This window comes from Sceloporus undulatus, chromosome 1, assembly GCF_019175285.1.
Source record: "Sceloporus undulatus isolate JIND9_A2432 ecotype Alabama chromosome 1, SceUnd_v1.1, whole genome shotgun sequence".
NCBI lineage: Eukaryota > Metazoa > Chordata > Lepidosauria > Squamata > Phrynosomatidae > Sceloporus > Sceloporus undulatus.
The window spans coordinates 209,767,200-209,792,691 of NC_056522.1; the positions used below are offsets into that span (position 1 = coordinate 209,767,200).

General features: G+C 38.9%; 1 protein-coding gene across 2 annotated transcripts in view; it reads right to left on the minus strand.

Moving 5' to 3' along the window:
• Positions 1-1,246: 1,246 nt before the first annotated feature.
• The window catches only part of LOC121919913 (collagen alpha-1(XXVIII) chain-like), a 109,813-nt gene continuing 85,567 nt past the window's right edge, over positions 1,247-25,492 (minus strand). The window contains exons 23-38 of one of the 2 annotated variants that reach the window (XM_042446918.1): positions 24,431-24,499; positions 22,651-22,719; positions 22,494-22,562; positions 21,326-21,394; positions 19,614-19,682; positions 18,336-18,404; positions 16,911-16,979; positions 16,174-16,254; positions 14,876-14,911; positions 13,774-13,810; positions 11,856-12,413; positions 8,478-8,698; positions 7,787-7,877; positions 7,559-7,687; positions 5,606-5,797; positions 1,247-2,366 (exon numbers count right to left, since the gene is read on the minus strand). In XM_042446918.1, coding sequence (XP_042302852.1) covers positions 2,359-2,366; positions 5,606-5,797; positions 7,559-7,687; positions 7,787-7,877; positions 8,478-8,698; positions 11,856-12,413; positions 13,774-13,810; positions 14,876-14,911; positions 16,174-16,254; positions 16,911-16,979; positions 18,336-18,404; positions 19,614-19,682; positions 21,326-21,394; positions 22,494-22,562; positions 22,651-22,719; positions 24,431-24,499 — 1,836 coding nt within the window. In that variant the 3' untranslated portion in view covers positions 1,247-2,358. Of the gene's footprint in view, positions 2,367-5,605; positions 5,798-7,558; positions 7,691-7,786; positions 7,878-8,477; positions 8,699-11,855; positions 12,414-13,773; positions 13,811-14,875; positions 14,912-16,173; positions 16,255-16,910; positions 16,980-18,335; positions 18,405-19,613; positions 19,683-21,325; positions 21,395-22,493; positions 22,563-22,650; positions 22,720-24,430; positions 24,500-25,492 lie in introns of both variants that reach the window. The other variant, XM_042446917.1, reaches the window with a different exon arrangement.

The following is a 25,492-nucleotide window of genomic DNA, read 5'->3' on the forward strand; positions in this document are numbered from 1 at the left end:
TTCACCAAGTGTCAATGTCTTGTGGTGGTAATAAGAAAACATACTACTACTTTATTTTTAAAAAATAACTACAGAAGTGTCTGAAGTCCATTTTTTCATGCTCTCTGGGTTCTCTTCAGTTCTTACAAAACACTGTTTTAAAATTAACTGTTTTACTCCAGCTGCTCCATCACTAATTGTTTCTAGTGTAGAATTCAGAGACATAGCCTTGTAAGTCTGGAATATCAGTATACAGAGGGATCTTGCAGCACCTTTGAGACTAACTGAAAGAAAGAAGTTATAGCATAAGTGTCCATGTTACTGAGGAAGTAGACCTAAGTCTGTGAAAGCTTGTGTTACAACTTCTTTTACAAGATTAGTCTCAAAGGTGCTACAAGATCCCTTTGCATAATCATATATATTGTCAAATGTGATATTTAAAAATAGAATCCTCTTATATTATACTAAAATCCTAGGCCTTTGCTCAAAGCATGCCAATGATCATATATGTTTGTAGGAAATGTATGAGAGAGTAAATGGTTTGATTGTGAATATAATCACCAGAGGAAGAAGATAAGTACTTCAAATAAAGGGGTAGCATAACTAAATCACCATGGGATGATTTTAACAAGCTAAGTATGAGATCTAGAACCACAGAAATAATTTTAAATAAAATAAAAAATGTAGGTTACATAATAATTCATTTCCAAAATAATGCCACTGAAAAATATGCTTTTAGGATTCAACTTCATTATATGCAGTACTTCTTGACTAGTAGAAGAAAGTAAGGTCACAGCATAGATGGTCATCCTCAATCAGTTACTCCAGAATAGTTCACAGACAAACAGAAGTGTTTGAAAATTATGAGAGAGATTTTTAGTATTCGTATGAAGAAACCTGCCTTAAATCCCTTTGTGGAGAAAGGCAGGATATAAATAATGGAAATAAATAAAGCTGTTACCAACAACAGATTTTGCTGTTCTTATTAAATTCTTGGCATTCTGCAGGGGCCCTTGGGATAGCTCCACAGCAGGTAATTTTATCAGAATCTGTAGCATTCCCTGGTAAACCTAATACAGAGATTTTTAATTTTGTTTAGTGATGGAATTCCTTTGACAACATGGTGTAAGTTATGGAGCCCCTCCCCAGAAAGATACATACCGTATATGCACACAAAACTTTGCATACAATTTATATTATTGCATTTGAAATCAAGTTCCTTCACACAAACTAGTCAGGAAAGAAGGAAAACTACAATGAACACTGGAAAATAATAGGTTTTTATCTTTCAATTCACAATGACAAGAAAAATTAAATGTAACAGGAAGGAAGTAAATGATAATCATTTTTTGCACCCAGTCTGTTAACCTCTTGAAACCCACTAAGGGACCTGTAGGAGTCCTATAGACTCCAGATTAAGAACTGCTGACCAAGTATCTGGCAGCTTCCTAGATACATAAGGTTGGAACTATGTGTTATCTAGGTATCTAACTAGATATATTCTAAGACAATACATAACTTGGCCTGAAGAGAGATAAATCTCCACTCCTTCCAAAATTCTTGGAGAGGGATGAGTAAACTCCAGGTTGGTAATTTGTCCAATCCTGTGTGGATTTAGATACACTCAAGTCTAAAAAAAATATCAGTAACCTTAGGCTTCATTTTGTACTGAGTTGTTAAACGAAGGAAATACTGTAATAGGCTTTCAGAATCAAATAACTCTGTAAATCCCTTTCTAGAATGTGCATAATACTCAACCAAGTTTGCACTAGCTGGGTTTTGTATCAATGGTAAGTTTTTACTACCTTCTCCCAGTCATATGTATTGAGAAGATGAGTGTCCAAGGAATGAACCACATCAAGTACTTTTAAATCAAGACACTTGATTTGAGCTTCCTGCTTCCCTATAGTCTTCATCAAGTTTTCCTGAGTGAATCCTTGTTGCTCTGTGTCTGAAAAGTGACTTCCCATCTCTGATTTTATTTCTCACTTTGTCGGGAATATATATGAATTAACGTATGCAGTAAAACAAGAAATGCTGTACCTGTTTGCCCTTTTGAATGGGCCATTGATCTTTTTGGTAGTCAGGAGGCATAATAAGATCAACCTTTTGGGGGTTTTGTGCAGTATTACTTTAGACAAAGCATACACAACTCTGTTAAGTGAGCAAACACTGTTGGCATATAATCTTTTGAATTCAGCAGTAGGATATAGACTGTCCCATGACTTTCATAGGACTACACAAGAATAAGCGGTTTGAGGATAGTGACTTGTCCTCTTATTAAGTACAACATTTTAAAACAACGTACATAAACTCCTCTTTTTGCACTAAAAAGAGTCCTGTGAATTTCTGGTTGATACATAGCTCTCTTAATATTCTTCAGACATCTGTAAAAATAGACAAATAAACATAATTTGCATTAATACATATGGATTTATCAAGTAAAGTAAAGTGAAACCACATAATGCGCCCAAAACCTAAACACCATTTTCCAGTTACCATAAATGTTTTTTGAAAACCAGTGTGGTATAGTGATTTGAGCCTTGAACTACGACTCTGAAGATCAGGCCCTCTTGGCCATGGAAACCTACTGGATGGTTAACACACTCTAAGCCCCAGAAAACCCTGTGATAGGTTTTCCTTAGGGTCACCATAAGTCAGAAACAGTTTGAAAACACACAACAGCAACGATAAATGCTGTTTTCCTATTGTAATCCAGTGAACTATAATAGCACCATCTAAAGGCTTTGAAAATATTTACCAACACACACACACACACACACACATCACTGTTCCTGGTTACTACAACCCACTTTGTAGTGATGGGTAATGGGGAGCACAAACATTGCTTCTTTCATAACTTCCTATGTGCTTGTGTTATCTTCTGTCTTGGCAGTGGCAAAGTGGCTCGCTCAGGGTCAAGACTATAGCCACAGGATGCCCAGCAAAGGTGAAATCCCTTCAAAGATATGCTTCTCCTTGAGTGTTCAGCTGTCTTTACTAAAAGTCTTTAGCCTCTTTTTTCCTTCATACAATGAGGGAAGACATGTAGTAGAATGAAACTGCTTAACTTCGTTTTAGGTTAGTTGCATTTTCCCAGGCTTGTAATAATACCATGGAGGCACATCACCACAAAATGTCTGACTTGCAGTAGACACAGAGCCAGCTGGATAAAATTTGCTGGCTGAACTGGAATCCTCCCCTCCCCAAGAAAGTGAATAGGGTGCATCTACACTGTAGAAATAATGATATGTAACACCACTTTAAGTGCTGTAGCTCCATCCTATAAAATCCTGAGATTTGTATTACTGCAAGGTCTTTAGCTTTCTCTGCAAAAGAGTGCTGGTGCCTCACAAAACTACAAACTCCAGGATCCTGTAGGATGGAAACATGACAAAGTGGTGTCAAGCTGCATTATTCCTACAGATGCACCCTCAGTCATCTGTGATATTTCAGGTAGAAAATCACCCAAGCACCAACGAACCTCCCTGGTAGTAAAAAGACAACACCAGTATTTAACTAAGAATTTTCTGCTATTTTTTAAATACCCAGAGTCAGCTGTCTGAGGTGGCTGTCTGACTCTGCCCTCTATTAGAGCCAGCCCTGCTCATAGTGAAGTGGTAATCAAAGGAATCATTGTGAGGCTCTGCAGGATGGCCATCAAAAGAAAGAGAACAGTGGGAATCAGCAATCCACTTTGCTAGGGATGTGTCTAGTATAGGGGTGGTCAAAGTGAAGCCTTTCTGGTATCATTTGATTGCAATTCCCATGATTCCTAGCCAATAAAGCCAATGTGAGGGATGATGGGAGTTTCAGTCTAACAATATCTTGAGAGCTGTACTTAGACAACCCTTGGTCTAAAATAGGAATGGGGAACTGCCAGGAGCTGGAGGTCCACATAGACTGTGTGTGGCGGGTTACACACTGCCATTAAAGTACGCGCAGAGCGCATGTTAGGGAGGTGCGGTGCTTCCGCACCTCCCTAACCCTAATACGCGCTCTGCGCGTAAAAAATGACGGCGGCCGTTCCAGACGGCCGCCGCCATGAGGACGTCACGGCCGCACCACCTCTATACGGGGCGGCGCGGACGTGACGTCCTTGCTCTGCACCAGGGCGCCTAGTGCGCCCTTAGCGCGGACCAGGAAGGAGCTCCATTTCGGAGCTCCTTCTTGGTTTGTGGCGCCTCTTTGTGTCGCTGGATGCAGCCTTCAGATGGCTGTGCCCAGCGAAGCAAGGGAGAAAGAGGCCAAGCGGCCCCTTTCTCCTTCTCCCCGCTGCCGCAGGGTGTCCTTGGGGCTTGAAGCCCCAAGGACACCCCTTTTCAGGCTGCGGGAAAGCGGCATTTTGTTGCTTCCCCGCAGCCTGAAAAGTGGCGGATCGGGGCCTCAGCGGCTGCCGTTCTGGCAGCTGAGGCCCCGATACACCGGGGAAAGGGGCGGGTACAGACTGCCCCAAATGGGCAGTCTGTAACCCGCCTACGGGACTTTGTGGGGCTATATATTGCCATTCTCTGGAGTTTATCGCTTGGCTTATTAATTCCGTTTACATCTCCCGGTTTAAATTTCAATTCAGGCTGCATCCTGAACTTATCAGAAGGTTTTTGCTGTTGAATTTGCCGCCCGAATACAGCCCAGGAGCATCCCCACTTCCAAGAACGCTCCATGCGGCTATTTTCAGATCCAAGAGTTTTCCAACTTAAGAAAATGGCCACCAGAGTGCTCCTGGAAGTGGGGATGCACCCGGGTGGCAAATTCAACAGCAAAAACCTTTTGACAAGATCAGGATGTAGCTCAAATTGAAATTTAAACCAGAAGAGATAAGACGAATTAATAAGCCAAGCAATAAGCTCCTCTGTCTCCCCAGTGCCTAGGGTTGAGTTCCTGTGTTAGTTTAAGGATTTACTCCCTGATTTTTTTAAAGGCCTCTCCTAGGCCTAAAATGGCTGGGGTAGTGGTAGTGGAATGTGGTGAAATTGGGCACCCAATGTTTTTCCCCCAAAACATTTTATGAAAGAAAAAGAAAGAAATGGGGATTGCTGGTACTGGAGGTGTTTGAAGCCTTGAAAATGGCCTTGGGAAGCTATTCCTGGCCCACACTTTTTACACCTCTGATCTAGAGGATATCTGAGGAAAGAGCCAATTGATCCAGGCAGATGAGAGGGAAAGGGAGGATGAGTAGAAGGAACCACAGCAGCACTGATCTGCTCAAGGCGTTGACCCAAAGAGTAGTGACAGAACAGATTCTTTCTTCAGCTACTACTTGACCTCATTGTGGGAGAAAAATAGATGAAACCCAAAAAGAGATCTACAGACCCAGCTGTTGCTCGTCTTCTTGCCAGGTTACAGAGTATCAGCCAACTTTACATGTATTTTACAGGTGGACAATTAATCACCACCACCTGTTTCTAGTCACAGACTATTATATAGGAAGCAGAATTAATCTTTCATGGATAACTTTAATTTTTCATATTTTCTTTGAGTCTTTGAGGTATGTGTGTGTGCGTAAGAGAGAGAGAGAATGACTCTTGTTATTAAGTGTGTCAGACTTTGGAAGCACCAACACAGGTTACTTTTGGAAAATGAGATAGAGATAGTAGTTTTAACAATAGAAAGAGTTGAGTCTTACCTCCAGAGAAAAATACACATGTCTTCTTACATTCTTCTTCAGTTTCAAAGCGATTATCATTTCCATCACAGCCACCATACCAAAACTGAGCACAGGAATTGGCTTGCTTATCATAATACCATTTTATTATATATACACGGCATGGTCCTTGATCTAATCTCAATTTACACTGTGGAGAACTCAGGATATTTTCTTTAAGAAACAAAAAACAAAGGATAGTTGCTTTCAGTGTGGTACCTTATAGAAATAATTATTGCAATAAAGCTGCAATGAAAAAAACAAAAACAAATAAAGCTAATGTTACCAGCTAAATGTATAGAGTTAATGATGGAGAAAGAAAATACCTCAGAATTTCTAAGAAAGAGAAATACCTCCCTAAAATCTGTAAAAGCATTGGCCACAACTGGAAGAAAGTTTGATTTCATAAGCAGAAAAAACTGTAAATGGCATAATTTGTACATGGCATACCCCCCAACACTTAACCAATAAAAGCCAGAATACATCAATGCATCATCAATGTGTGCTCAAGATGGCTAAAGTTATTAATGATGAAGAACAGATAAGTTAGCAAAGGCTGCAGCAATTTGATTTTGCCTGAGCCTCCTGGGAAGGGAAAGATTCTGCTGCTGCCACTGCCTCTCCCCCTTGCTGACTGCAAACTACTTGCATATTTTGAACTCGGTTTACAACAACTAGAGTAAACTGAGGTCAAAGAAAAAATGGGAGAAGGTGAAAGAAATTAACATTATAAAATCAGATGAAAGGTGGGATGACAGGATTAATTGGAATTGTATTAGCCAAATTAATAAATTCTGCTTTTTGACAGTATCAGAAATCCTCCAGAACTTCAGGAGGAACTTCCCCCTAAGTTCTCATCTTATAGCACAGCTCTGTAAATAAGCTCATTAGCATCTTTCCAGATATAGAAGTAGAAATAATTCTCTTTAAAAGTGTACTAGTGTACTATTAGAAATGTTTTACCCATGTGCATGTAAAGGAAACATTGCCATCCTTAGTCCATTGGTCCTTTTAGCATAGGATGTTTCCATGCATACCTTGAGAAATCTCACATCAGTAAATTTCACATGGGCTAGGAGTTTCCACTGTCAATGAAGTGCATATGAACATGAGCTACATTTGTGCCTATCTTCCTTGCCATCTTAAACACACATTGATGTTGCTTGGGTACATATGTCCCTAGTTTTCATATGTGCACTGTTGAAGGGTATGCATGGTTGCCATAAGTCAACGGGTGACTTGACATATGCTTTATGCACTGGGCTACTTTGTAATACAGTACCAGATTCATTGTAGGTAGGAGGCAGGGGACAGAACCAGTGTGACATCTAAACTCTAGCCTAGCTTGGAGGCTGATAAGCCTTCCCCATGTCCAGGCAAAAGGGGAAGCCTACATTATTGGAACACATTGGACTTAGACATCTGCCATTTTCAGCATCACCCTAGCTAGCACATCTAATGGGCAAGTACAAAACTGATTAGTGGCCACACAACCAGGTGACTGAATGCTTGCCCTGCGCCATGCCAGATCTGTCTAATCTGCAGCCAAATAAAAATTGACAATTTTAGCTCAAGAAGATGGACTATGTGGGGTTACTTCCCCCTTCACTGTGCTGCTCAGTAAGTTCTGAGATCAGCAGTGGACTAGAGATAGTTTCCAGGTGGTTCAGAGGACGGTGGAAGAGAAGGTTCTGTTGGTAATCACCTCCTGCTGGATCTACCAACAGAGTTCTTCCATCAGTAGAGACTGAGCTGGATTCTGGTCAGACCAGCAAGACTAGAAGCTTGGAATCATTTCTAGAAAAGCTTTGGTTAATTTGCATTCCCCTTTTATTGACTGACTAATCACATCATAAAACAAGTCATTAGAATGTACTTACTATACATTTATTTGTATATGAAAATGTTATGTATTTAGAAAACTTATGAAGTGACCTGGCTTTGGTGCAGGTGCTGCAGAAGAAGTTGATAAATGGGATGGTGACAGCATCTTTTCTGTTGTTAGAGATGGCAGAGGTGGTGGTGGTGATGAAGGTGTTGAAGTTGATGGCACTGCTGATGTAACTACCACAGGACATAATATTAAAAAGAAAATGTTTAACAAAGATGTTTTTTTTGGTCTGTGTCATGCCCTGCTAGGAATCTGATGATGGAAATACTTACCTTTGTTATTAATTGGAGACAAGAATGGGAGATCATCTCCAACAGGTCCCACATCATAGTTCTCATGAAATATCCTGGGTGATTCTTTGTCCTGAAACAAAATTTAGTTCTGTTAACTTCAAAATATGAGTGAATTTTCCATCAGTAAATGTTGTCCTGAGTATTATTTGGAAGACTAGTATATTCCCCTCCATTTTACTTCCACCCCCAATTTGTCACTTGTGGCTACATCTTTCAAAATAAAGAATAGAATGGGGGCCCAAATATACGAAAGTATTTTTTCTTCAACTATAGATCTAGGAAGCAGCATTCAAGTGATTCTGAACTTCTAAAATTTTGAAATTAACTTTGATCCTTCATTGACATTAGCCAGAAGCTAACCAGGTAGGTTATTAAAAATATATATTCAGATTCAAAATACTGGGGGCCCTTCATACAACACAGTAATACCATTATGATTCCACTGTAACAGTTTAAGGAGCATTTAGAAATTGCAGGTAGAGAGCTTTGGTGCCTTGCCAAACTGCAGATCCCAGGATTTCTAGGGATGCAGCTGAGGCAGTTGAAATAGAAAGATAATGCTATGCTTGTGTAGTGTAAAAAGGCCCCTGGAATGCAAAGAGAATCTAAGGGCAACCCCATTATGCAAGTAAAATGGGAATTCAGAAAATATCAGGTATCTAATGATTACCGGAATTAATGGTTGAGAAGGTTGACCAGGATTTACAGAATTCTCTTTCACAGATATCTCATATCCATTGTGACTGTTAGCATGCAATAAGTATTGTGAAGAACGAGAAGATATTGAGTGAATTGATGGCCCATTTATACTTCCTCCATTTCCCATTCGGTTATATATTAAGGCACCATGTTCATCTTCACAAAACTGGTTAACAAGTTTGGATTCCAACGCTATTTTAAAGAGAAGTTGTTTAGGAAAAAACATAAACATTCTAAATGTTGAAAACATACAAATTAGTCAAGGAGCAAGTTATTCTGGTAATTTGTACCATATTCCATAATTATTTTTAAAGCACTGCTTGTTTCTTTAGTGCTGCTTGGAACAAATATGTTTTCCTTTTCATTCTCTCCCTTCTTTTCTTCTTTTTAGAATATTATGTTCTATCTGTGTGGCAGCACAATCTATAACTATTTAATGTATGTCAGCAAAGCAAGAATAATATCCGTGCATATCACACTTTATCTTACTGTGCACAACAGTAGGTATGTTCTGTTCATTTATTAGCTTTTGCCTAAGGATAATGTGGAATTCTTATTTATGTAGAAATATAAAACAACTGATTCTTTTAGCTCTTAAAAAACTAACCAATTTTATTATGTCATAAGCTTTTGTGGACATGATCAGAGACTTGAAATGTCACCTCATTGGACAAAGTCTCATACACATACACTGGTGAATTTCAATCACCTTTGATCCCACTTTTAAATTTTCCTCATCCACCTGACCTTCTGTGTATAAAACTGCCAGTTAGAGCAACATTTCATGCATCTGTTGAAGTGGACGTGTCCAAGACAGTTTATGCATAGTTAGTTTTTCAAGTACCACAATACTGTTGTTTGTTGCAACAGACTAAGAGCTCTTCCAGAAGGGACAAATGTCCTAGGAGTTGTAGTATTTGTTGCTGTAGTATATATATATATATATAGTTCTGGACAACAGAAACTAGACAATTTCTAGAGAACTAGAAAATAGTTCTGGACAACAGAAAAGTTGTTTGAAGATATATATATATATATATATATATATAATATCTATTCAAGATATACATATTCAAGGATGGGAATAAAATGTTGCAGTTGATGCTAGGAATTGCTAGAAAATAGTTCTGGACAACAGAAAAGTTTTTTGTAGGCTTTTCGGGCTATGTGGCCATGTTCTAGCAGAGTTTCTTTCTGACATTTCACCAGCATCTCTGGCTGGCATCTTTGATGCCAGCCACAGATGCTGGCAAAACGTCAGAAAGAAACTCTGCTAGAACTTAATAATAATAATAATAATAATATGATTTATTTGTATACCGCTTTTCCTACGATCAAAGCGGTTTACAGCATACATATGCATATACAACAACAAAGCAAGTAACAAAAACAAAACAAAACAAAACCAAAAAACCCACAAAAAATTATGGATGCCGGCCATGAAAGCCTTTGACTTTACAACAGAAAAGTTGTTTGAAGATATCTATCTATCTATCTATCTATCTATCTATCTAGAACTATTTTCTAGCAATTCCTAGCATCAACTGCAACATTTTATTCCCATCCTTGAATATGTTTCTTTTTAATTCTGAGACATACTGGAGAAAAATATTTTCTTTTCTTTCCCTTCCTCTTTCTTATTTTTGTTTGGATAGCACATCCATACATCAGTGAAACAGCATTTTTCCATAATACTATAACACTATACCAATAAAAAAACTTAAAACAGAATTTAGAGGAGAAAATTGCCCTCCAAACCATAGACTATCTGATCAAACTATGTCCCTGTTAAAGCCCCCCCTCCAAAAAAACAACCTTTGGAAGAGACCTAGTCCAGATTTAAGAAATCACTACCAACACCCCTAAAAATGGAACAAGTGGATGTAGAGGGGACAACAACTGCCAAATATTGGTGAAACCCAAGGAGCTATACTGTGAGAACTCATTATTCTTTAGTCTAATCTGGAAGAGCCTTGCCCTCTGGAAATTAGGAAATATAGTATAAAATAAGACACACCGTGTATCCCCTTTATTCCTGCCTCCATAGCTAAAATAAAAAGTGGCAGAGATGTCTCCCTTTGTACACACTGGGACATGTAACATGCAACCTTTTGAATCAATTATACATTGGGTATTGTTTAAATCCCTGCAACCCTGAGCAACAACAAAATGACCATGACCCCACTGGCTTACAGCAGATGTGCTTCCATTCTTGTGTTTTTCAAGAGACAAAAACTTGCTGGTCACAAGAATTTGGGATGTGGCAGCTGCATAAAAAGAGGCTCCAAATGATTTATGCTAGGGTCCGTATAAACCCAGATATTATAAAGCATTCCTCTAGTGAAGGTGGTGAACATGCCCCCCCCCCCCCATGTTGGGCTGTAGCTCTCATCAGCTCTAGTCAACACTGATAATGGTGAGGAATCATGGGAGCGAGAATCCAGCAGTATCTGGAGAATCATAATTCCACATTTCAGTTTTATACAACCTAAACTGTGTAGGTGAGGCAGCCCTCCGTAGCCTGCAAGACATCATTAGGGCCCTGACCAAATCACTGGTTTGCTTAAAACCTTAGGCCCTTCACCATCCCACTTGGACCATCACCTTAGAAACAGGAATTCTGAAACTTTTGAAAGGTGAAAACCATTCCAAATTGGTTAAAAGCCATTTTTTCTAGATATCTTCCAAACCCCCTTACTCTCCCCCAAAGAAAATCTGTCTGAAGTAACAGAAATTGAAAGTTACTTCCCATTTTGCCTTTGACCATTCATTCACCAGTTTTCAGATGGGTACACCTGCTAGGTGCACAGTAATCAGCTGCTCTATATAGTATATATTTTCTATATTGAACATGTCTAGTGTAGTGATTTGAGGGTTGGAATAAAACTCTGGAAACCAGGTTTGAATCACTGCTCAGCCTTGGAAATTCACTGGCCATGTCACTCTCCCTTAGCTTTAGAGGAAGGCAATGGCAATGGCAACCCACTCTCTGAATAACTATTGCCAAGAAACCCCCATGTTAGGGTCACCATAAATCAGAAATGACTTGAAGGCATACCACTGCAATAATACGCCCACTATATCTCTTTCTAGAACAGAGAGATGCAAGGTGGTACCCTCTAGATCTTTTGGACTACAGTTCGCATAAGTCCCAGATAGCCAAGGGTAAGAGAAGTGGGAATGTGAAATCTGAACCACATGGAGGGTGCAATGGTCCTATCTTCTGTTTTATACCTCATTTAGTGTCAGAGAGGATGAATACAGGCATCAAAATACATAAACCTAAGACCTCTTAGCTTTTAAAAACAACCTGTGAAGCATTTTCCCCCCTGAAAGAGTGCATGCTCACCTGGAAGAGTATTAAAATCATCTATGAGGTACATGTGTTCTCTGTCAGGGTCGGATGCAATTAGATTCAGCTCACGCAAGAATTCAACTTGTGTTGGGTCTGAAGTGTTTACGATTCCAATGGCATACATTTCAATGTTGGCTGCGTGAGCTTCTCGGACAGCAATATCCAGCTTAACTGCTTCTCTCTTATCTGCTTGGCCATCTGTGAGGACTATGGCAACCTTCCTCACGCCAGTTCGAGCCCCAAAAAATCCTTCCTGGGTTGCTTTGCGGATGGCAGTTCCCGTGTAAGTACCTTCTCCCATATATAACATTTTCCTGATAGCTTGCTTCACATCCTGCTGGGTCGTATACCTGTTAAGTCCAAATTCAAGACGAACCTCCAGACTGTAAAGAACAAGCCCAATTCTGGTAGCATTTCTCCCTACAGTTACTCGGTCTACTAAAGCAGTAACAAAGTCTTTGATTATTTCAAAATTTTCTGGGCCAACACTTTCAGAGCTGTCAATCACAAACACAAGCTCCATAGGTATCTCCTTGCATTTAATACCACATCCTGCAAAAGGAAAGGCAACAAACCGAATCCTGAATATCTGAAACAGTTATTAAAACAACCCATATATTTAGTCTTCTTCCTTAAGAATGCTATATAAGCATTCTTACTGGTGTTAAACTGCTTTATTTCTGCAGTGTGGATACACCCTCGCTGAGTTATTCTCGGGAAATTCAGAAATTGGTTATTGTTCTTTAAAAGTGTGTGTTTTTTAAAGCTACTGACTATTTCCCCATTTATTTCTGTTTGCTTCATTGGAGTTTATCACACTGGGACAATTGGACAATCTATTCCCAATTAAGATTTTCTCATGATGTCGTGATTAAAGTACCATTATCCTGGGAATATCCCGTGAAAATCACACAATTGCATACATTCACGATAAAGATTTTCACATGACACTGCAAACAAAAGCAATTAAAGCACCATTAACTTGGGAATAACCAGGCAATAAACAGCAACAAATCATCCACGGGATTTTCCTGCTGTTTATTGCCTGGTTATTCCTGGGATAATGACTGCTGTGCATGAAAATCTTAATCATGCTTTAATAGTAATTGCGCGATTTTCACGGGATAAACCCTTTCTAATTTTCCCCCATGTTAAATATACTGAATTGGAAACTGGAATTAATTTGGTTGTCTGTAACTAGCCTGAGATTCAGCTCTCCCTAGGCATGAGAATGCTTAATGGAAAAATCCTAACCTGAGTGAAGAATGGAAAGGGATCACCAGACACAGGGCCTATCATTTGGTCTTGCTGCACAGGGATGTAGGAATCATACCATCTAACATTTTGCAGATGAAAAATGGGAGATGCGTGGCCAAGGAACATCCGAATGTTATTAAGATGGCAAAAAATGTTAATGTAGAAGAACAGACAAGCTAGGAGAGGCTGCAGCAGTTTAGTTTTGCCCAAGACTATTAGGAAGGTGAGGTTCCACTCCTCCTGTCTTCTCCCCTGCTGAGTTCATTGAGCACAAACTACTTTTACAGTTTGAACTCAGTTTGCAGCAACTGAAGTAAACAAAGTGGGAAAGTTGGATGAGGAAGAGAAACAGAGATACTTTAAAAGGAGAAAGAAAGAAAAAAGGATGAGAGGATTAATTGCCCAAATTGTCAAGTGGGACAGTTGGAAGGTTTGTGAGACATGTATTGTATTGTCCCAACTCTTTTTCTGGGTGCTAGACAATTTTGGTGTTCATTTATGCAAATTAATGTGGCATACAGAAATTATCAATGATTTTGTTCTTTTCTTTGCAGCTGCAGATCTACTAATACTTTTATGCTTTGGAGGATGGAGTAAATAGTCAGAATAATTAATAGTGATACAACCTAAATGACAAAGCTTGTTGAAAACTTACCACAGATCTCCTTAATTAATTTAATGATATCTTCTCTCTAGGTTAGAAAAGAGAATGAAAGTGTATATATACATTATTGAACAGCTATTTTACTCGTAAAGGGCCTCTTTGCCAAGCATATTTGAAATTTCAGACATTTGTTGCTGTTTGAGGAATTGCCAATATCTTTCATGACATGAAGATTAAACATTTAAATAGCATTTTATTCAGCCAATGCTTTAAATGCTCCATTGCATCCTGGCTCAGGAAGCTTTAATTATAGATCCAAAATACTCATAGAAATGTGGGTAATTTATATTGTCTGTAGAGTAATGTAATTCTAACCAGAATCTGCAAATAATTTCTCATAATATGTAAGATTTATTTCCCTTAATGAAGACATTTTAGTGACGGGAAAACATCCCACAACCTGCATTACATCAAGGATTACTCCACCATAGGTAATTAGCTTTTCATTTACACATTGTTCCCTCTGAGTTGTCTAATGTTTTCTGTTATCCCACCAGAGCACAAACGTTAGATGTATGGAGGAGGAAGGTTTTTGCCTAAGCGTTGGATTTCGACACAGCTAATCTTCAAGGATTAGGCACAGGTGAATGGCTTCCCTCCAAAAAAATGTGTAGCATCCTTTTTCTAAATATTAACATTTCTATCTGCAACGGACTTTCTGCCTAAGGAAAATAAGCTGTTTGAGAGAGATATAAGAGACCAAATAAAATTTGAACAATTACATTGTACAGTAAAATCCTTTAAAAAGAAAGAAAGACAAAAACCATAGTATTCAACACAACACTATAAACCAGTGGTTCTCAAACTTTTTATTCTTGTGATCCCCTTTTCATCTACATGCAGATGTTGCACACATACCCCTGCTCAACATAGTACATGAATAAAAATGTTTTGTTTGTTTAGTGTGCATACTTTTGTTTACACGTTCATGTATCTTCATATTTTAACATTTTATAAGGAAATAATTTATGGATTTCTTTCTCAAATAAAGGATTTGTTTCCCACTGTCACACTCAACTGCTAACTGCACAAGTGATTGATACAACTTTGCATAACAACATTGTATTTTATTTCCAACAGACTATTTGCTTACTGTAAGGCCTTGTTCTCCCTTTGGTCCAGTTTTGCCCTGAAATAATAATCGTGCATATAGTTATTCCCACTTCAGCTGTAAGCTTTCTGGTATCAGCTACAGGAGAAATTATTATAAAACAACTTGATAGAAAATGAGATACAAATTAAGTTGTGTAAGTGCTATCTGTCCCCCCCCCCCAGAAAAGCAAGCTTATGGGCTAACAGGTTTTACACTTTTTCACATTTAAAGAAAAGTAGGTGCTAGGAGCCATGTTGACCAATAGTCTTGGATTCTGGAAACTGAAGTCCAAAATCTCTTAAGGGCACAATTTGGGGACCACTGCCCTAAGAGAACACCTCTCTAGCAATCTAGATTCTCCAGTGCAGCTCTATGGACAACACCCAGCAGAACCTAACCATAGCATTGCACTGGAGGATCTACAGATGTCTAGAGATCTAGATGTATAGAGTTTTCTATAGCAATATCTAGCTCTTCCAGTGTGACTCTATGACAAACCTCTGGCAGCGTTATGCTGGAGTACCTAGAGATTCCTAGCGAGAACATATTAATCAAATCCGTGAATAATCAAATCTGCAAAAGTCAAATCCGCAACTGTGAAGAGCCAACTGTATTTCTAAAGAAGGCAATTTCAGAGTTCTTTAACAGGTGATTATGAAATTTTGCAGTGAAACTAAGGCAGCAAAACCATGGAAGATTTTTGGAAGCCAATTATTGCTGGTTATAATAAAACAAATCCTGCTAGAGCAAATGTTGGATATATTTTCCTCCCTGAACCTCTCTTGCTATGTAAATCACACGGAGGTCTAAAGTCCAAAATCTGGAAAAGTTACTTTGTTGGACTGCTGTTCTCAGAATCCCATTGTCAATATAATGCTGGTCATGATAGCTGGAGGAATGTTGTAGCTGTAATACAAACAATAGCTTTGTCCAATTCTGATCCCAGCCATTTTTGAATGGAGCAACCCATTAGAAACTTTCCCATGCATATGACCTCTTGCCTCATGACCATATGTCATATGCCTAGTTTACTACAAACATAAATGGGATTGGGGCAGAAAGAGTTAACTTGTTTTTTCTATATACATATAAAATTATTCTGTATGCCTCCATACACATATTAAATTATTTGTCTGTCAGAAGTCAATTTATCTGTAGAGTTTGAGGTATAGACTTGGAATTTAGTGACAGATCAGCTTTCTCAAGCTGGTGTCCTCCAGAATCCCCCAGCTGATGATGGAAGTTGTAGCCCAATGCATCTAGAGGGCTATTGGTTGGGGAAGGCTGACAATACTTACAGGATCTCCAGCTGAACCAGGATCACCCATGTTGCCTTTCTCGCCTTTTCTTCCTCTTTCACCTGCAGCTCCACGGTCACCCTGGGAAACAGTTGTAGAACATCTGTAAAGTATTTTATTTTCATCTGGATAATGTATATATTCAAGAGTAGCTTTGCTGTCCATACACTAATATAAATTAAAATCCAAAATCCACAGAAGAATGATATATTTGTTGGCCAGCCAAAATGCACAAAACACATAATGCAAGCATTTGAAACACCACTGTCAGGCAAAAGATGTTAAAAAATCATACATGAAGAAGAAACAGTGATGGTGCTAGAGTCATAGGCATACACTGTATAAATGTTCGCTCTATTGTAGTTCAGTTGGTTTGGAGGATCTCCATGCAGGCCAAGGTTGCACCTCTCTTGGCCATGTGGGGATTGAGACAAAGGACAATGAAATTTAAACACCATTAGCAGCAATAAAGTAACTGTTCCAGAGATCTGAGGTGTCTCCATCCCTTGTGAAGCCACAGGCCCCTCCCAAGTCACCTTTTTTTGAGTTATCACTCACTAATGCGAAAGACTACTGTTACAAAGATCATTGCAATTTACTATTTATTATTGAAAATTACTGTTATATAGCTGTCCATCACTTGCAAAGATTTTCTAGTATGTTCATCATTATTCACAAAATATTTGCAGAATATCTTTGCATAGATACAGTTCTTCCTTTATGTTTCCATATCATACCTTTGGTCCAAGAAGCCCTTCTCCTGGAGGCCCTCGAGGTCCTGGCATTCCTTGAATTCCCTGCTCACCCTGAGAGGTCAGAATTATTGACTTTAAAAATACTATCATAAATTTATCAAGCTGATGTAAACAATTATGATCAGGAGTGTAAAGTTAAAGAGGAAATAAATTTTGTTCAGATTGTTTTTTGCCACATAAGCACACGGTAGCACATTTCACTTAATCTATATATTCATACAGATGAAATTCTGCACATGTTCTTTTCACATATGTTTTTGAATCTTTGTTTAGTCAGAGCACTTTGGTTCTAGAGCACATACAAATACTAAAATGAATCATACCTTCCTTTACTTACAATTAAGCTAAAAGACAGATTTTTTAAATGAAGAATTTGATCTAGAAGCCTCAGTAATCAGCTGAATGGACTGTGAAGAATGGAGTACTTGACAGATATGTGCAGCATACTGTCTCCAGAAACCTTCGGTTAAGAGATTAGCTTGGGTCCATGGTTAGAAAGATGACATCGAATTCCAGCATGGGATTCCATCATTTTTTGATGATGCCACCTCCCCCAGTTCAGTCCTTTATTACATATAAGTGACTCCAATGTCCACTATATTAATATGTATAATACTAATTCAACTGCAGAACTAATTAAAATCTTATTTGTCTCTGTTTTACAAAGCACAGAGCAATACATTGACCTTGATTAAATGGCTCTTGGTGACTCTTGGTGATAAATTATTTTAGAAGAAAATTGTTTGTTTTTCACATGGCATTTTTTTGGACCAACAAGGATCAAGCCACATATCGCAAATTATTGTTTTAAATATAGAAGCTCAACATGTGGAAGAGGCCTATGTTTTACAAGACAGACACAGACACACACACAAAAGACAATTCTTCCAAGTACATTCCAGTATGTATCTATGAGCAAAAAGAAATTCAGACAATATGTGTTAATTTGGTGCACTCTGCCAATCTACTCTTGCTTAAGACTATGTGATCTTAAGGCTGGAGACACTGGGAAAAGTCCCTACTTACCCTTGATATAACATCACAATGCAGCATTTGTGAAGATACACATGGAAACTGGCCCTGGAATTACGTGGAACATGAATTTGTTTGGCTGTGATAGGTTCACCTTAGGGCTGCCATAAATCGGAAATGACTCGAAAGCAAACAACACACATACACAATCATTATTCACTTAGCAAGTTCTGTTTAAGGTTTGCTCATGAATAGTGTCAGGACAGGCAATAGCAACTTGAACCTATTAACCAATTTGGTTTCCACAAAGATATCCATCCTGTAGTGGAAATAGTTGCCTGATTTTCCAGGCCTTGCAATGTAATATCAAGCTTTAAAGTCATTTCCACGCACTGTTGATTACATGTGAACACTGAATATTTGATGTCTTGATACCTTTGGTCCTTGGATACCTTCCCCTGGGGCCCCCAAAGCTCCAGGTGGCCCTTGCCGACCAGCATTGCCCTGAATGAAGAAATAGCACAATAACTTTAGAAGTTAATGGCTGCAAGATTGTGATAAATACCACCACATTTCAGGTCACTTCTTTTAAAAATATGTGTAAGATGCAATGAAGCTCCTCAAGATTCTATTAATGTGTCCTGCAGCTTGGGTATAGGCATAAATATTATAAGATCCATGAGCTAATTTTAGAGGGTGTTTCTTTTTCAAATAAAGATATTTAAAATGGTTGCCTTACAGGCCTAAATCTACTCAGATATAAGTCCAGTGAGACTTATTTCTATGTGATTGTTTATGAAATTTCAGACTTAGCCCACAATTCAATAGTGAACTTCCACTGCTGCTGTCAGAATGTGTGACACCACTCTCTCTCTCTCCTGCAATTGCCAATGCACCCTAAAAACCTGTGATTTTGCACCACAGAAGGTTGCAAGAGGAGATGGAAGAAAGTTCCAATTTTGCTGGTACTGCATCCTGAAACAAACCATTGGCTTTTAGCCTTAAGTGTTTTGTGAACTATTTGTTAAGAGTTGTTACTTTAAACAAAATGGCTTTATAACTAGGCATAAATTCCACCTCAGTGTGGCATGTAAAATTCTTGTTTCCACCTCCCAGTCCAGAGGCAGTTGACCCAAGAGAGCTTTCCTATGAAAGAAGGCACTCTGATCTCAGGCACAGGAAAACAATTCACTTGCTCCAAATTCTGATGGTTCCAAACCAGTCAACTGGTGGAATGGACATTAATGGAAAAGTTGGAGAGCTCTATCTGTCCATACATTTGCCTTTCCAAGTATTATTATTATTATTTCTGCTTTAATCTTGGAAACAATCTCCCTCCATCCATTTCTCTTCCACATTGATCTCTTTAAACAAACCCTGGTTTGTACAGTTTTTGAGACTTATCACCATCAAAATTCATTTCTGCTTCAATGTTGTCATTTTAAATTCTGCATTGTTCTTAAGAATATTTTACAGCTTTGATTCATTACTCATGTATCATTAATTTGATTAGCACTTTCCAAATGGTCTCTGTCTTTTCATTAACAAAACCCCTGATATAAAATTAATTATTCCTGCCTTAATACAAAGATTAATCCCCAGTTATACACATAGAGAAAACATAATTATCATATCTGTGAGACATGATGTAATTGATATGTAATTGTTACTTACTTTTGAGTAAGTAACAGTTGAGATTTAATTGTTACTTACTTTTGGTCCTGGAAGACCTTCCCCTGATGGCCCTGGGAGACCAACTGGCCCTCTCACACCTGGATCACCCTTAAAACATTTGAAATAATTTCACAATGACCGTTACTGTTACATGCACAATGCATACAAAATACATGGGCAGGTTACAAACGGCCCTCAAGGGGCCATTTTCCCGCCGCCGCCATTCGCTGCGTAGGGAAGCCCCAGCGGCCAGACCGCAAGGCTTCTCTGCGCAGTGAAAAAGGAGCACCGAAATGGCGCTCCTTTTCGAAACACGGAAGTGGCGCCGCGAGGGGCGGAGCGCGCCCTCGCGGCGTCACTTCCGCCGCAACACGTCTGGACGCACAGCATCCAAGACATCAAAATGGCAGCGCCCATGTGGATGGGCGCCGCCATTTACGACGCGCTCTGCGCGTACTGGGAAGAAGGGCCGTGAGGAAGTTAAGAACCTTCCTAACCCTAATACGGCCCTTCCTAACCCTAGTACGCGCAGAGCGTGTACTTTATGGCGGTTTGTAACCCGCCTTAGTCATCAGCATAAATTGATCAAGTAGAATGTATTTTGGAGAAAACTAATTAAATACTTGATTCACCACTAACATAGAGTTAAGTGTATACTAATAGTCTCAACTTTAAGTCTGAGTTGCCGTGTACCACTAAATGAGGCCCACATTGGATATTCATACTGTACACTAAATAAGGCCCATATTACATCTGGCTCCAGCTACAGATGGTTAAATGTCACTACTGCCGCCACAAGGTTGTGAGTTCGATCTAGGGCTCCAAGGTCCACTCAGCCTTCTATCTTTTTGTAGGTTGCTAAAATGAATACTTAGCTTGTTGGGAGCAATTAGCTTACACATTGTAAACCACTTAGGGAATGTTAGTTCACTGATAAGAGTTATAGAAATGTACTTGCTATTGGTATTTAATGCACTTCAACTTTGGTCTCTAGGTGGCAAAGGTATGACAAAGCTAATATTCAGGACAATTGCTACCAGAATGCATTTGGTAATGCAAGGTATCTTATAAAAACCAAGCATGCAAAAACCCAAGTGAGAGTAACCACAACCACAGAGCAGGAAAGAGAATAGAGAAGGCTTCATCTAGAGCAGCTGAGACTCCACAGCAGAAAAATGCAAGACTGGTAGCAAAAGAGAAACCATAACTCACTAGAAACCACCTCTGGAGAGGAAAAAGTAACTATCCTAAGATCTCAGCTTGGATAAGGTTCTGATCTACTAATTGCAATTGCTTTGATGGCAGCTTCTTGAACATGTGATGCAATGGAAAGGAAAAGCCAGCTTCCAAAGATATATTGCAATAATGGTAAAGTTCAACTGCATCAAATCAATGGGTATATCCCCTGTGAGGAACATCTTAGGAAAAGTCAGGCTACCAGTCTTCACATTCCATGGTTTTACTCTCACTGAATTTAGACAATGTGCCCAACTTTGGCTGCTCCAAAAAGTTGCTTCAAGACTTTCTTGTATGACACTATAAGAGATGTTCTAATGTGGGCAGAGCTGGGGACATTTGCTAGTTCTAGGTAGACCTAGTTAGCAGTTCTATAATTTTTTACAAAATGTTCTCAAATTCTGGAACCAAATCTCAGTTAGAAAGCTTCACACACTCATTTGGAAGTACATATAATAGCCAGATCAGAAGCAATAATTTGATATCTTTTTAAATACCAAATTACCAATTTGTACCTTTGGTCCAGGTAAACCAATCCCTTCAGGACCTTGCTCTCCAGGAGCTCCTGGAAGACCTGGAAGACCCTAAAATTGGAAAGTAACTTGATTAAATAGTCATTGCTTTAAGATAACACAATGTTTTCTGTTATGGAGGTAAAGTATTCAAATTGTATCTGTACCAAAGTAATGCCAGCAGTATCCTATCAGAAATTATTTTAAACAAGTAATGTCCACGATTTATAGTGATTAGTATTTAATTATTATCACTCATAAAAGCAATATTACATTAGTCACTACCTTTTCATTATTTTATGTTATGTTCTTTAAAAATGCACTTTAAAATTGATAAAAGCATGGCATCAGACCTGAAATATCACTTTAGAATGTCTCTAAAAATTCCCCATCACACCTTTTAAAAGTAACTAGAAAATGTTTCACCAACAGTATGGCTTCATTTCCACTTGTTCTGTGACTTTAGAAATGGGAATTTCTTCCATCCTATTTACCAAAGAAGGAGTCACTTGTTATAGTTAACTTCATAAGCTGTAATCCATTACTTCCAAGTTTGCAAGTTGTTGTGGCAGACTACAGAAATAACTTAGACTGATAACACAGTTGTGAGTGATGATAGTAGTGGTAAATACCACACATCTGATAGAACACTTGAAAATGGATCCTTCTCAGACCTTGGTTCCAACTCCTTACATTGTGAGATCGTGAGCAGTGATCAGCTTCAGACCATGTTCAACCTTGGAATTATGTTCCATAATGGCAAAGAGTGAGTAATGAGAAAGGTTAATGGTGAAGGCTCCTGAGACTGAAGGCTCCCTATGATCTCATTATATCTAAAAGCGAAGAGTTGTGAGTAAAGTATAAATGGACATATTAACTCACTGAAAAGATTTGAAACCCTGTATGCTCTAAAGGAGTAATTATCAAGCTCAGTTCCTCCAGGTCTTTTGGATATCAGCACCCAGAAGACTCATCTTGGCTAACAGTCTGGGATTCTGGGAGCTGAAGTCCAAAACACGTGGAAGGCCAGAGTCTGGGAATCATTGCTCTAAAGGGAAGCATTTCTCCTTCTCTATAATTTCAGAGAGTCTGCAAATCTCTTCAATATCACTGCCACCCTACAGGAACTAGTTATACCCAACAATGTGTAAAAATACATTTAAATACTTACAGGTGGGCCCAGATATCCATCTCCTTTAGGTCCGAATGGTCCAGGTGGTCCTGGATGTCCACGGTCACCCTTTTTCATCAAAAGAGAAAATATATGTACCTTCTGCTATGGTAGATTGTTAGGTGTATGAATTTTTGGGGGGAATGTTGGTTATTACCTTAGCCCCCGGAATCCCTATGCCCTGTTCTCCAATGGGGCCAGGAGGTCCAGGCAATCCAATATCACCCTTCATTTTAAAAAAAGAAGGGAGGGAGAGGAGAAACATATTCACCCAAGTGTGAAATAATGACAAATATTGTGCAAATATTGTGGAAGAAATAGCCCAGATGTAAGTACTAGGTGAACTAGGGGCACATTTTTATTAACTTACTACAATTTTACATCTCTGAAAACAATATACAAAACAGGAAGACAGTTGACTGACAGTCCCACCCCTCCCATCAGTGATATCCAGTGTAACAGTCAGGGATAGGGCCCTGCCATAATTCCTCCTTGCATTGATAGACTGATAGTAAGAGAGGGTTGGGAAAAGCAGTCAGCTGCTTTCTGTGATAGAGGAACAGATCCCCATCACTTACAGTGGCTGCTGCCTGGTAAGTAGGTATTGGGGGACTATCATGCTCTATATCTCCTAAATTGGGGAATATGTAGGGATCATCAGTTAGAAACAGTCCTGTGTGCATAACTCTAGGTTATGGATTTGTAACTGCCTTAGTGAATGTTGGTCATTGCTTTTATTGTTTTAGTGTTTTCATGAGGCTGTTTGCTTGTTTGCTTGTTTATTTATTTTCATGTTTTATACAATGCATTGGCAAGTTACAGAAAGGCAGCACAAAAATGCCAGGAGTAACTAATAAAGGCAATATAAAAAACAGTAAAGACATATATACAGACAAACAGAGAATACAAAAATAAGACAATTAAATTCATAGCAAGAAAGCAAAAACTCTGGGATGCTCACCAATGACTGTTGATCCAGTTTCTTTTCCTGCCCTGTCACTGTGAGTAACTTACTACTTTATCACATGGACAAAAAAGATGGGAGCATAATGGAATATCACAGAAGAGTGTGAAAATTTTGACACAACGTTGCATGATATCACAATTATCCCGAGATTATTGTGTGAATAAAGAGGAATGCTAGTGCAACTTTTTAGTCATGGGAAAATCCATGGTGGTAGAATTCCTCTTTATTCATGTGATAATTGCAGGATAATTGTGACACTGCGCAACGTCATGTCAAAATCTTTGTACTATTGCGCGATATTGATAGGAGCATCCTGCTATGCTCCCGTATCTTTTGTTCGTGTGATAAAGTCCCTACTCAAGTGCCTCGGAAGCTAGTTGGCCTGCACTCCACCTTGTGGATCAGTGCAGAGATGAAAACTCTGGATATCACAGCCATTCAGAATTGTAGGTGAGATAAATCGTGAAATGGCCCTATGGCCTAGAGCAGTGGTTTCCACCCTTTGCTTCTCCATTGGTTTTGGACTTCAGATCTCAGAAGCCAAAACCAATTTGGCCAACAGTCAGGAATTATGAGAGCTGAAGTCTGAAACATCTGGAGGACTAAAAGTTTGGAACTAATGGTCTAGAGGTTTGATTCTTGGTAGAGAAAATGTTATATCCTAAAGCCTCATCCCCATTTAGGGCAATGCTTGTATTTCCCCCCAACCACTTTCTGATCCAGAATATCCCTTTAGGGCACATTCAGTGCTCCTCCTTGCCTTATTTGCTCCATTAGTGCCTGTGTGAAGAAACTGCCACATTTCTTCCCTCCTAATTAGTGTTTCTCAGTGTCTAGGTTCCAAGTAAATGTTAGACATACCAAGAATAATTAAACTGAAAGATGATTATTTTCTAGCGATATGTATTTGCAAATCAAAGACATGCTGATATGAGGTATACCACAAAGCAAGGGAAATACAGTTCTTCACCTTCGGTCCCATAATGGCTCGTCCTGGAAGACCTGGCATTCCGAGACGCCCTGGCGCACCAGGTTCACCCTGCCGTAAGAAGCAAATCAATGGGTTTTTAATGGCATATAACAAAAAGAATAAACAATTTTCAAGTCATGGTACCTCTTAAATAACAGGTTCTTTTATTTGCTAGATATAGGAAGGGCCAGGATTCATTGTGACTAAATGGTTTTGTCAAAGTAACTCAAATTCAGTCTAACTTATATTCTACACCTGTGTAATTTAGGCAAAGGTTTTTCTGAAGTTATTGCAATACATTTAATTTTGTAAGAACTGGAAATAACTGAAATTTGTTCAGTTATTTATATTTATATATATTTATATTTACAACAGTTATATGTTGTATTTTATGCGGTTATCGGCGGGGGGGGGAGAGTTTAAAATTACACTAAGAAGTGAACAACCCACTAACTTCTTTCTTTTACATCTCAATCATTAATCATTAAAGTTTAATACACCCCCCTTCCTCATTTTGACACCTATATTATCTTGCTCCTGCTTCCTACATTCTTCACACATTAATCCATTTACAAGATAACTAAAGCAGTCCTGTGAACATGCAGTCCTGTGATCATCTCCAGTCAGCCAATGTCCATGCTGACTGAGAATGATGAGATTTGTAGTCATACACTTTTGTACAGTGTTACATTGTGGAAGGTTGTTGTACATCTTTAAGTCCCTTCTACTTCTAACTTCTCCCCTTCATGTATTTCTTACTTTTGCCATTTACTATAATAGACATAAACTAGACATATTTGTCATATTCTGTTCTTGCATGGTTGTTGACTTAAAAGTGAACAGCCAAAACAAGGCTGTGTGTGCATTTGAGGAACAGGGCCAGAAGCAGCAGGGACCCCAGAGAAGGGGATCAAGATTGGCAGGCAGGTTTATTAATTCTGTTTTCTGATGGGGGCGGGGGATACTTTCCCCATACATTGCCATTGAAACAGCCTTAAATATGAAAATTCTTACAAGCACAACGTGACTTAGAAAAGTGTCCTTGTGCATTCCCCGTAGCTT